Source organism: Chelmon rostratus, chromosome 24 (assembly GCF_017976325.1).
Source record: "Chelmon rostratus isolate fCheRos1 chromosome 24, fCheRos1.pri, whole genome shotgun sequence".
NCBI lineage: Eukaryota > Metazoa > Chordata > Actinopteri > Chaetodontiformes > Chaetodontidae > Chelmon > Chelmon rostratus.
This window is the reverse complement of record NC_055681.1, coordinates 7,868,882-7,881,644: the sequence shown is the minus strand read 5'-3', so window position 1 is coordinate 7,881,644 and position 12,763 is coordinate 7,868,882. Positions and strand designations below refer to the sequence as shown.

Sequence of the window (12,763 nt, the reverse complement as noted above, 5' to 3'; positions counted from 1 at the left end):
CAGGAAATACAAAGTGAGAGAACCTTATCGTAACATATTGACTTATTGTTGCAGTCTACTAAATTGGCATAGGCCATTTACAAACTTCATTACAGACACAAGTGGTATCAGTATTATAATCCAACTCCGGGGCAAACGATGAGACACTGCTATTATTTTAGGTTAATAAATCAAGTGGAAGACAAAATTCTCAGAAGTCTCAATTGAATGGAATTTTATTGTTGGTAGTTTCTGGAATTCCATCACATACCTGCAGGACTGCAAAGGGTCAAAACCATAAAGTTAAGAGTTATGGTAGCACACATTTTACAAATACTCTACAATTCATTTCCTCAACAGTTTGTGTACCTCCAACTTGTCACTAGCTATGTGGCCGTGACCAACTACAGATTATTGCTCTTTTCTGAGAGCCCCTGACACTGCTACCTTAAGGGCTGAGAACCGTTCAGCAAATCTTCAGACTCATTTCCAGTCAAACAGCTATCTGGAAGGCTATGGAAGAAAGCTGCGTAAATCAACATCAACTCTCCCACACCACAGTGATGTAAATTTCCTAACTATTTATATTTTCTAGAGTTAGCCACTTAACATGCCGTTACTTCTGAAACACACCCTCTGAGCTGTGGCAGACAGAGGCCGTTTCCCCCAGATAACACTGGGAACACTGAACGAGAAAAGAAATAAAATAACGTTAAAAAAAAAAACAAAAAAGAATTCACAGGAGACAGGCAGTGATCGCCCAGTGTGCATTTCCACCTCATTCAATTGCTCAGTCCACAAGAATGTCCTATCCCCATTTCCCCCACTATGGCCCCTCTGAGCCTGACTGACCAATGAGTTTATGTTGGGCGACTTGGAGAATGAGTCCCTCTGGGCATGAAGTCAAACATACAGGAATGAGGTTGGAAAGAAAACGTCCAGATAGAAGACGTGACTGTGATAAGACAGGGATGACTGACACTTTACTCTCGTTCCCACTTCCTTGGATACAGGGTGAAAGTCTTTAAGGTGGATGGCCAATGTCCTCCATTGTCATAAATATCCAACCTGCTCCCCCAGTCGGCTGAATATTGGTGGAGTTATATAATAGTAGGGCAGAGGTGGTGGGGGTGAAGCCAGCGTCCATATACACTACAGATCAGAGCAGGAGGAAGAAGATGGAGTGGATGGAGGAGATCCAGGAGCTCGACTTTTCTTCATGGGCTTTTTTTTTAAAGAGCGGGGAGGTGACTGGGGGTTGCGGCTCAAGCAGTATTCAGTAGGTCCTGTATGGCTTTCTGCTGCGTCTCGTTCAGTGTCGAAACACACTGTGTCCATAATCCCGCCGACACCTGGCGTGACACGACAGAAGGGTCAACCTCATCATGCACGTGAGTTATATCCCCAGACAGTACATGCAATGCTTAAGAGTCAAATGTTTTTGATCCTACAACCCTGTCACTCAGACGTTATAGAGTTTAAGAACATAAGTTACTGGGTGAGCTGATTCCCACCCACGCTGAAAAAGATGAGTTTTCTCAGTGACAGCGACGGCTCACCTGTACTTGACGGATGACATTTGCCAGCCGTTTGCTGCACGCGTCCTCACTCTTGACTGATTCGTTTGCAACTCCTTCTGCGATGATGAAGAAAATCTTAGGAAGGTTGGAGTTGTCTGGTCCGAGGACAATGGGGTTGTTGCTGTGGAGAGGAGACAACAGTCAGCGGGTTTGTTCATCTGGTTTAAAAAAAAAAAAAATATATATATATATCATCTGAGGTATTTTCACCCCAACAAGAAAGGGGAGAAATTAGGTGGAGGTACCTTTCAATGAGGTCACATAGGAAGTCAAACGTGTGGACGGCCTCCTCTTTGTCCTCGTTAAGCGGTAGCCAGCTGAGCCAATGGGGAAGGATCTCGTTGACGTTGACACACTCTGGCCGAAACCTCATTACCTTTCCAACAGCAGAGATGCAGTTCTCCGTGGCGTTAACGTTCTCCTTGGAGCGCGAGTCAGCTGCCTGGATGACTCTGACCAGCATGGGGATGGCCTCTGGACCATGGGAGCAGACACAAAGACGTCATGTGGTTAGATAAAGGCAGTCAACTGCCAACAACATCTCCAGCGAAGACCAGTGAAAGGCCACACCTGTACAGAACGGGCGGTAGCTCTCGCCTCCAAACTGAGCCATGACACCAACACCGTAGGCGGCCGCCTGCCGGACCTCGGGGCTCGAGTCGCCCAGTGACTGCACCATTGGCCGCAGGAAGTACTCGGCGTATTTGAAGGACGAGGGGCTGCAGTGCTCCACAACATCGTCAAAGATGCACAGACCCCACTGTCTGTCAGCCCACGGCCTGTTGGGACACTGAAGACAAACAAGACAAGCTTAGTTCCTGTTGAATTCACTCAGCATGTACTGTGCATCGTAATTCAACAGCCACCCCATTAAACAGACAGTTTGACACCACCTAGTGGCCCCTCAGTTTATTTTTATTCACTGAACTTGTGCTAAAGAGACAGAATATATATCAAAGTGCATAATAGACTGGAATAGACAGGAATACTTACTATTAGCTGGACGATGAGCTGCAGCAGCTGCTCAAACCAAGGCAGCACCTTCTCTTTGTAACTACTGAACACAGAGTGCAGGATGTCTGACACTTTGGTCAGGATGTACACATCGTTCTCATCCTGCAGGAAAAAAAAAAAACATTTCCACTTCAGGCTGGAGTCCTAACATTTCCTGGACAAAACAGCCTTTACAATTTGGTTTTCATAACAGCTTGCTTTCCTTCAATGAGGTGAGAATATTTACCTCATCTTGTAAGGTTTCCTCCACCTGCTCATCATAGTCTTCATCCTGTCTCTTAGCTGTAAAGGACAAGGAAGTGTTCACACACACTTTTATATAAACTATATAACTTATATAGACTGAGTCTCCTCGTCGTGTAATACAAACACCACGGCAACCAAAAAGGGGAAATGCAGCTCTTGATATTTTATGATTGTAATAAAGCCTCACCTTGTCTGAGCTCCTGGTTCTTAAAATGCTCCTCGAGTTTTCCTTTCAAGATGCCGCCCAGCTCCTCAAAGTGCTCGTTGTTCAGACAGCCATCTCCCATCAACTCAATGCACTTCAACAGAAAACCAACTCTTCATCAGTCAGGGTCAGAAAGTAGACCTGGGTCTTAAATTGTATTAAATCCATTGAAATCTTCTCTGACAATGGAAATGCTAACAGGGAATGTGTCAAGGAAAAAAAATTACCTTAGCAAAGGAGTGCATGATCTCTGACAGGACGTCGGAGTCCGGCTCAGTGCCAATGGACTTTATGAGAGCGTCGCACATGAAGTGCCACATCTGGGTGAGATACTCTGGTCCTCGAACCCGTGCACACTCCAGCAGCAGGGGCATGGACTCAGCTGCCGCCACCCGCACCCGTGAGACAGTCAAGGAAACACCAAACACCTTCATCAAGCCCTATATTCTCTTTTCCCAGGACGAACTTCTAAATCTACGAATCTCAACTGCATTCACGCAAAAGGATATCATCGTGGAAGTAAAACTTGAGGAGAGGAACCATCAGCTTCACCACCTGCTCTGTGTACTCCACAAAACCCTCCTTCAGCTCTTTGGCATAACACACCTGGAACACAACACAGAACGTCTCATTGACACGGATGAAACACCAGCAATGACTTTAGTATCTAGATGTAGATCAACAATGGCTTTGTCAGTGCTGCCATCTGGTGCTCTGACAAATCTGTCTCAGACCCCTCAGGATCCTGGCAGTTTGGCAGGACATTGTCTCAGTGCTCCTCTGTTGTAGTGGACTACTCACCAGCATCTGGCAGGCAGTGGCCTTCTCCTCCAGGCCGGCCGTCTTGATGCCAAAGCTCTGCTGGTCTCCCAGGTTGACAAACTCCCAGCCGTCATCCTCTGAGATGTTCTCCATGTCCTGGGCTATGGGACACAGACAGACAGTAAAACACTTGTTTTAAATAAAATTATAGCAAACATGTGAAGGTCAGAGTGAAATTTCCACAAACGAAGCTGCAGAATGTTAGGCGTCCACAGTATAAAACCACCGTTGTGCTACTTACTGTCGAGCAGGGCCACCTCTGGCTTGATCGAGGCCGTCTTCATCAGGGGGCCCATCACCACAGGCAGGTACTGCTGAAACTCCTTCCCCAGGATCTTGCACATCCTGGCCCAGGCTGAGATCATGTATGAGATCTAAACCGCAAACGGCAAAGCGTGACAACAGTTTGATTTTGCAGTTACACTAATTAAGACAACTGGATTGTTCGAAGTTATCTTCTTCCTACCTGAGGATCGTCATCCTCCAGGTCATTGAAGTCAGTCTGGGTTTTCAGGAGCAGCTGCATGACGGCGGAGGCGTCAGGCATGAACTAGTAACAGAATGGAAAGAGAGGGACAGATGTGAAGACGTCTGAAGCCTGAATGTGCAGTTAATTAGGCAACCACCTTGATTTATCTCAGAGGATCGTTTGGTCACGTCCTGTAGAGACGCACCTTCTCCTTGCCGACAGCCAGGCCGATGAGGCTGATGCACTCGATGGTCTTGCCACGAAGCAGCCGGAGCTCCTTCTGCACAGCATTCTCTACGATGTGTTTGAGCGAGGGCATGAACAGGTCATAGTATGGCACAAACTTCTCTTCTGCTGTGTCAGCCACTGAGGCGATGGACGTCACCACCTGCTCCAGGACCAGTTTGGTGCCCTTCTGGATCAACTGGGAGAGAATGAGACAGACTTAACACTCCAGACAGCCCTGTAGCAGACCCTTTGAGCTGGCTGGTAAACACAAAACACTACAGTGCGAGTATGGTATATTAGCAGGGACCAGATGGCAAGTTTGCAAACACAGAAAGGTATCTTTGTTTTTTCAGAATTTAGTGTGAAGACTCATTTGTACCTCTTGCAGCTTGGCTACCATGATGACATGGAGGTGCTGTACCAAGCTGTCCAGATAAGGGATCAGGAGCGATTTGGGACAGTCCTCTGTAAAGTTGATGAGGGCGGCAGCAGCGTGAGCCTGCACCCGAGGGTTACTCTGGTCCTCCATGGTCTGAAGCAGGGCGGAAATCACCTGGAAGGGAGGAGGATGCAGGGTCAGAGTCTCCTCTAAATCTGTTATCAACTACACAACATGAGCATGTAGCCATCAGAACATGTTTAAAGCTGCACGTCACTTTGGTTACCTTATCGTGGAACTTCTTTTGGAAGGTTGGGGCAAAGTCTGTGGCCATTTGTCCAATTGCATTGCAGGCAGCATAGCGTACCCTTGGGTGCTGAGGAAGGAAAAGGAAGCCAAACTCAATCACCATGCAACACAGTAACTGCTGAGTACACAAGTCCTGTAATATTAACAACAGCCAAGTGTTTGAGAGAGAAAAACAAAAGAGCCATCCATCACATTGTGTTCTCTCGCATCACTATAAACACAAAGCACAGTTAAGTAACCTGCGCTGTATCTTTGTATTAAACAATCAAGTTTGAGGTTGTGCTCCTTACAGGATCAGAGCAGAAGAGGAGGACAAAGCTGACAATCTCTTGCAGGATGGCCTCCATCTGCTGGTGGCAGCCCTCGCCGATGGCCGACAGCGCCATCAGCCCGGCGTGGCGGTACTTCCAGTCAGCTGGTGACAAACACATTGGGTTGAACTCATGTTCACATTTACCAATTAAGATCAGGGATGCAGACATTGCAGAGAGTTTCAGAACAAATCTGTATGACAGCTTGCATATCTTCAATTGTCCGTGGGTTTACTTACGGTTCTGCAGCATCTGCATGATGTGCTGTTTGATCATGGGCAAAATGATCTTTCCTCCCAGACCGCAGGCGATTCTGTCGAGAGCGCTCTCCCCAGCCACAGCATTACTGGTAGGTGAGAAACCAATCGCTCAATACACAAACAAACAAGTGTAGGAACACCTTTTTATACCTTTGAGTACTTATACGTCAGATTTTAAAATAATCTTTTCAGGCAAGAGTCCATGAAAATATTCTTATATAAAAGATTGCAAAACTAATTCTGATCCTTTCAGTCTCTTCTCAATTTAGATTTCAACATTGTGCAGGTGTCGTTTTAGGTGTAAGAAATCTGCCAAAACATGAAACTCAGCTTTGTGGGCGGGAATGTAATCCGGCATACTCCCAACCCTGACTCACAGGGCGGTACTGTGGATTCTTTGTGGCGCTACACCAGGCCTCACCTGTCAAAGTCGTCATCCTCCAGCTCGTCAGCCATGGCCCACTCGTCGTCATCCTCGAGGTCCACCATCATGGCCAGCATCTGAGGAACTGAAGACAACATGCATAAATTATTGTCTAAGCCCGAAGTTTATTAGGTGAAACAGTTAGATGCAGCAAACTGATGGTGGACCAAATCCTCACCACTCTGAGCCACGATGGCCGTGTGTTTCCTCAGCATGGCTGCAGCAGTCTCGGATAAGGTGACGATGACCTCCAGCGCCAACTGCCTCTGCATGTTTGTCAGGTTGGTGTCAGCACACAACTGCAGAGACACGGTAAACGCGTTGTCAGATTTAAGCAAATAGAGCTTACAGTCAAACGAATAGTTCTAGATATGTGTCTAATGCAGCTTTGATTTGCTTTCTACAGATGTCCATGCAAAAGTCTAATATTTAGAAATGTCAACAAAACACTGAAGTGCAGGTGTTGGTGGGACTTCGGGTCTCACATCAACAGCAGTGAAGTTCTACTCAGCATCCAAGCTCCCTGACTCACCTTCAGACAGAGCTGCAGAGTGGCCTCCAGGTTGGGTCTCAGGTATTTGGGTGCTGTGTCTGCAATTTCCACTAAGGACTTGAGCACAGAGTCATCTCCTTGGTAGCATGACTCATTCACTGCCTGATTAAAAACAGAAGGTGGCGTGAGTGTTGCAAATACATTCATTCAGCAGAGGCGTGCTGTCAAAGATTTGTTATGTTAAATATAATCAGCACGCTCTAGACTGACAGTTGAGTGATAAACACATTTACCTCATTATTATCATTACTCCTGGGGGGATCAGATACCAGTTGTGTCAACAGTTTGCTGACAGAATTTTATTCTTTCTTCGATGCAAACAGTGTCATCTCCACATAGATTGACATGGACTGATAAGAGACCCTTTCTCCTCTCAGCAAAGGCAAACAAGCAGCAAGGAAGCTCAACTCAACACGTCATTTTCACCTGATCTTTTACATTAGCTAATGCATCTGTATCAGGCTAGAGGATATGTAATATTTAGCTTGCATTAATGGGTCTCAAGGGACTCGTGTACAAACTCTCATTGACTGCTTAAAAGCCATTACTAGAGCAAAGGATTACATGAAGGCATCACACAGAACACTGCTCTGTGCAACAATTTCCTAAAGCTTGTGGGCACCATCAGAAAACATCCATAACGAATGGAGAGGTCAATGTTGCACAAGGGTCAAAATAAGAAAGCCCCCCAAACCGAATCGGGTTTTGTTCACACGAGTCAGACTAAGAATGCAGGGGTCCTGGTATATTACCTGCAGGATTCCTGGAAGCAGGTCAGCAAAGTGCTTCAGCAGTGCCGTGTTGCTTTCATTTGACAGAACAAAGGACGCTGCAGCCCGGGCCGCCAGGGTACGAATCTGCCGGATATTTGGAAGAAAATTAAATATGATTTAATGGGACTGTCAAATCGGGAAATGACTCACCAAAAATCAACCCTTGTAAGATCTTACCTGTGGGTTTGCCTGGTCCTGCATGCACTGGACAAGCATGCGCTTGATAACCTCCATATAATGCTGCTGCTGGTTGCCGAAGATTCCTGGGAAGTTCCTATAGACGCCAAGATGAACAAAACTGTCAGCCAGTAGTTCTTCTGTCTGAACATACAAGCAGTCTGACTTTTTGGATGAAGTGAAGAGGAGCTCACCAGAATATGTGCAGGGCAGCTTCTCGCAGGCCAACATTGTCAGAGTTCACAGAGTCAAACAAAAACTTGAGCAACTCTGGCCACTGGTTATTCCCATCGTCATCTGCATGACAGACATCACAATCAAAATTTATTGAGTGAAATTAATTCTGTCACAATTATATAGTGATCAGGTAAGAGATAATACTGGCTCAAAATTTCCAGCTGTGAAAAATCTAAGCGGCATTACCGATGAGGTTGCGGGAGAGCTCAGCTGCAATGTCGCAGACCTTCTTGCGGATGTTTGGCGAGGTCTCCTGTTGGATGCTGGTCACGAGCTCCGTCTTGATGGCCGTCTGCATCTCTAGGGTCAGGCCCGGGTAGATCTCCTCAAAGGACGATGACAGGAGCCGCCGCAGTAGCACGGCTGCCATCTGTTTGACCTGGGTGCATGAAAACACCGGTTTCACATGGTGCCAACATGAACAAAAGGGTTTGTAACAAACCATGTCACACATCCGACACAACATACTGAAACCCTGAGTGAGGGTTTCAGTATGTTTGTCAAATATCCAACAAGTTTGACGCACTTCAAAAATGATCTGTCAAGTCGCGATCCTCAAAAAGTAGGCTACTAAAGTTTGATACCTAGTCCTTTTTACTTCTGTAATTCGAACTAACCTGGCTTTCAGTACAAACACACATCTTTTTTTGCCTTGCAAATAACAGTAATTCATTGTTTGCCTTCATCTTGCAGAAATTGTGAATGTGTCATTCCCTGTTGCCTCCATGCCAAAGTGCTGCACTTAACGTGCATCAAAGCAGTCACTGATTAAAGGCACAATAATTTGGGTATTAAAAAAGAAAAAGGCCTTTGCATTTTTGCAGAATTTTTCAACAAAGGCTGCCCACCTTTGAAAAAAAAAAAAAAAACTGAATTAGAAACAAGTTTACACCGGTTTTGCTTTGGATTGATTTTAGCAGTTTACAATCCAAAAAACACACGATGATATCAATACATGTACGAGTGCAGCTGCCAAACATGCACAAGAACATTTGGTGGAATAAACATAAAAGTTTAGAGTCAATAGACACCCTAAAAGAATATGAAACTACAGGGACAAAACCTGGAGCATCTCAAAAAGGCAGAGTCACTTTCCCTGGGCCAAGCACCTCTCTGCCTGCTCCCATTTCAAGACTCTAAAAATATCAGCCTTGAGGTAAAGAAAGGAGAGGAAGCATGAGGGACCAAGCAGCTGGTGGACTCAGAGTAAACATAACTGCCCAAATGCCAAAACTGTGACTCACAACAAGCCTTCATTTCAAGCTGTGGGTGAGGGCCCGCATGTGATGGCCACACTACATTCTTAAAATGCCATCAGTGTGGCACCTTGTCAAAGATTTTGAAGTAACGTGGCTTTATACCAAGGCCAGGGATAATACTTTGTTGGGTGACAGGCATCTGTTAAATCTGTTGTATATCAAGACATGACAAGCAAAGCAAAATGTTTGACCTCTGTTTTATGGTGCACAGACCATAAACGATTCCAAAGTCTTTGATATATGCTGTTTTGTAGCTTCCCTCTGACTCAAGCTGAAAAAAAAAGTGAACAAGTCATGCCACAGATGTGTCAGTGATAAGTGTACAAACCTCCTCTGCAGCGGATGCATCTCTGATGGCTTGCAGCAAGAATGTGATCTTGTTCTGACCCGGGATGGTGTCATAGGTCTCCTGAAACGCAAATTAATGGACAGTGGTGAGGATGAGACCTGCCAATTGGTGCATGCTTACAGAATCACAATTTTAGCCCTGTGAAAAATGAATATACCAGTGAGAGTGTCATGTTCACTCAATGCAAGTAATGGCATTTTGCACATGCCAGTAATTCCACATATGCTATGGCACGTTTTGAACTGAAACAGATGCTGAGGTTGGTTCATAATTTTCATTCATCTTTATGGGTGAAGTACTAGCATGGATGTGGCTATTGAAAAACCTGTTTTATGGACGGGAGGTTTATTGCTTGTTTGTCAAATAAGCCTCAAAGCCTGTAATCTCTTGATCCTGTAGAGCAGATACTCTGTTCAGTGGTTAATAATACATAAGTGAGACACATGTTAATATCATCTCTTTTATGATGTCATTCTTTTATTAAACACAATCACATCTTTCACCCAATATGGGGCATGAATCTCACCAGGAGGCTGGTTCTGATGTACAGTGTGTGCTGTGCATGTGTTTTGGTCTCTGCAAGTCGCTGCATTAAAGCCACATGAGAACTGCGAACACAAATGAAGCTCTATGGGGATGCAGTGAAAGCTTGGGTGTGTGCTCTAAGGAAAATGCCACAGATGATCACAAGCCAGTGTGTGCCAACAGTAAATAACAAACTTGCGTTTCAACATCAGGTGAAAGAATCAAGAGAAACACAGTTGACACTACGTTGATGATGTGACCAGAAAAACCCCTGACTGGTTCCCACATTTTTTAAGAACTCAAATTTGCATAACAAAGAACCAAGACAGGGTGGAGTTTCATTGTGGCATCGGGGGAGAAACTGGATTACTGACCAAATGCATTTAAATAGTCAACAAGCATCGCAGTGCATTGAGCACAGATTTCTCACAATCTGTTTTCTTTGGGTGTTTACTCCCATTGGTTCAGATCATCTGCCTCACATTCAAGTGCTTTTACTCAACAGCCAAAATCCCTTTCCGGTATACATGGACTACTTCCCATTTTCAACAACTATATTGAGCAGCATGTCCACTAGGTATATCAAAAGCACTCCAATACTAAAGAACAGAAAAGAAAAACAACTCAGCATTCAACCAATCCATCTGAAGACAGATGGCACTTTCACTTCCCAACTGTAACAATGTTGTACTGAGTGGCTTGCCATCCTTCTAATCATGACTTAAATAGGGTTGGGAGTTGGACACCTACAAATGTTTAGTGGCTGCAGACCACAGCTGTTGAAATATGGGGTTTAAAGTGCTATCTACATAGATCAATTCCTATTGTGTGTATAAGACAGAGAGGGAGAGCTTCCATAAAGGATGAATCCCAATGAGCTTAGCATCGCGGCAGACAGTCTGTGGTCGACAAAGAAAAACGCTGACTGCCAGCGAGGGGGAGTGTGATAAGATTTAACCACCTCATCCAAAAGTCGGGTGCTAAAGAGGTAAACCGGGTAACAATGCATTGCCGCGACAAGAGGCTAATCGTGGTGGGAAAAAAGTGAACAGGCCAGCTAGACTGAGCCCAAACAAATCCTCTGAGAGAAACTAATCCAGTGAGAGGAGACGGGCGACCTGAGATGAGCCTCTGCAGTGACGTGGCTGAAACTCAGACAATTTGCTTCATAGATAGTTAACATTAAACTAAACAAGGAAGGCACTGGCACGTTTTTGTAGAGTTGTGTTAAAAAGACATCCAGGTAAAATGACTGAAGGCCATTGCATAAGCACTGCTAACATGTCTGGTCCTCTGAATGAACTGACTCTGACTCGATCTATAACGTAACCGATTGTTGTTTTGCTGCTCATCATTGCACCTCCATCATAACATGTATGTTGGGAACTTATTCAATTTCTGAATTTCCGTTTCACTCTTCTAGCAACCTACTGTGTTCAGCGCTAGCGTGCTAGCTCATGAAACTAGCAACATTGTAGTAGCTCATTAGCTTCATGCTACTTCCTGTACTCTGCTAGCTAAATGTCCAGCTACACTGTCAGCTGGATAATTTAGGTTTTGTACTCAACGTAGGGAGTATTTCAACCTGGATCAAACCAATTGAGCGTGACACAAGCAACCACAATCACGCAGAACCACATAGTTTAACGACTGTGTTTGTATCCGCAACGTAAGATCTACATTATGGCCACAAAACTACGCACCATGATGGAGGTAGTTAGCGTTAGCCGACTAGTGCTCGCTGTTGGATTCACATTGCACGTGGGCTACCAAGCTTGACGTGAGTCTCACTGCGCGCGCGGCCAGATTGGATAGCTAGGCGTGTTAGCTTTTGCTAACTTGATCGCCTTGCTGTCTACCCTCGCCGAACTTGTCAACTATGAAAACAGCTACGATTTCTTCTCTCACCTCTGCTTGTTTCCTGACGTTGTTGTCAGGGCTCATCAGGTTACCCAGCAAAAGGTAGAACTGCTGCTGTTCCGCCATTGCAGTGAGATCCAAAAGACCAGCCGGGTGGAGAAGCGGCGAAATGAGCCGGCCAGACACTCCTTCGTTCACACAATGCTGCTATCGTCCCATTGGCCTGATTTATGAACTCTACTCGCCGTTCATTGAACCAGACACCTTTCGCAAACCCACGCCATTGGTTCACACGCCTTCCCAGCGTCTATTGGGTGGAATCGATACCGGAAAGGGAATGCATTGTACCTATTAGCTAATTGTAAAGCGCGGGAAAATGCTTCATCAGCGTTAAGGAAGTTGATACAGTAAATGGCTAAATGAATATTATGAGTGCCGGAGAGTAACCTAGTACATTTACTCAAGTACTGTACTTAAATACAATTTCAAGGTACCTAGACTTCATTTGAGTATTTCTATTTTTTTTCTACTTTCGTTTGATTTAATTAATACTAGTATGTGTGGCTTCATAGAAATAATGATGGTTAGCTAAACATGGATTTGAAAGTGTAACTGTCGCAAGAATTTTGTAAATACTGAGGACACCAGTCCATGTCTCCACTCTCACTAAATGTTTGTTAAATATTTGTATTTTTTCAGATTTATTAAGTAATTGTTCATTTATATTTTAGATAAATTTTATTAGAAAATGCAATTTTTATTTATGTCTCAACACTGCCACAAATAAAAGTGGTGCTGACAGAA

General features: G+C 44.8%; 1 protein-coding gene across 1 annotated transcript; it reads right to left on the bottom strand.

The window, feature by feature from the left end:
* Positions 1 to 190: 190 nt before the first annotated feature.
* kpnb3 (karyopherin (importin) beta 3) lies at positions 191 to 12,164 on the bottom strand. The gene is made up of 26 exons (XM_041965841.1): positions 12,008 to 12,164; positions 9,554 to 9,634; positions 8,153 to 8,345; positions 7,924 to 8,026; positions 7,730 to 7,826; positions 7,532 to 7,636; positions 6,759 to 6,881; positions 6,405 to 6,525; positions 6,224 to 6,311; positions 5,782 to 5,888; positions 5,522 to 5,646; positions 5,209 to 5,298; positions 4,923 to 5,096; positions 4,521 to 4,739; positions 4,313 to 4,396; positions 4,088 to 4,220; positions 3,826 to 3,947; positions 3,534 to 3,630; positions 3,252 to 3,424; positions 3,007 to 3,118; positions 2,800 to 2,855; positions 2,553 to 2,675; positions 2,130 to 2,349; positions 1,805 to 2,033; positions 1,539 to 1,680; positions 191 to 1,331 (listed from the first exon to the last, which is right to left on the bottom strand). The coding sequence occupies exons 1-26, from the start codon at positions 12,083 to 12,085 to the stop codon at positions 1,245 to 1,247; spliced, it is 3,282 nt and encodes a 1,093-aa protein (XP_041821775.1). The 5' UTR covers positions 12,086 to 12,164; the 3' UTR covers positions 191 to 1,244.
* Positions 12,165 to 12,763: the final 599 nt, after the last annotated feature.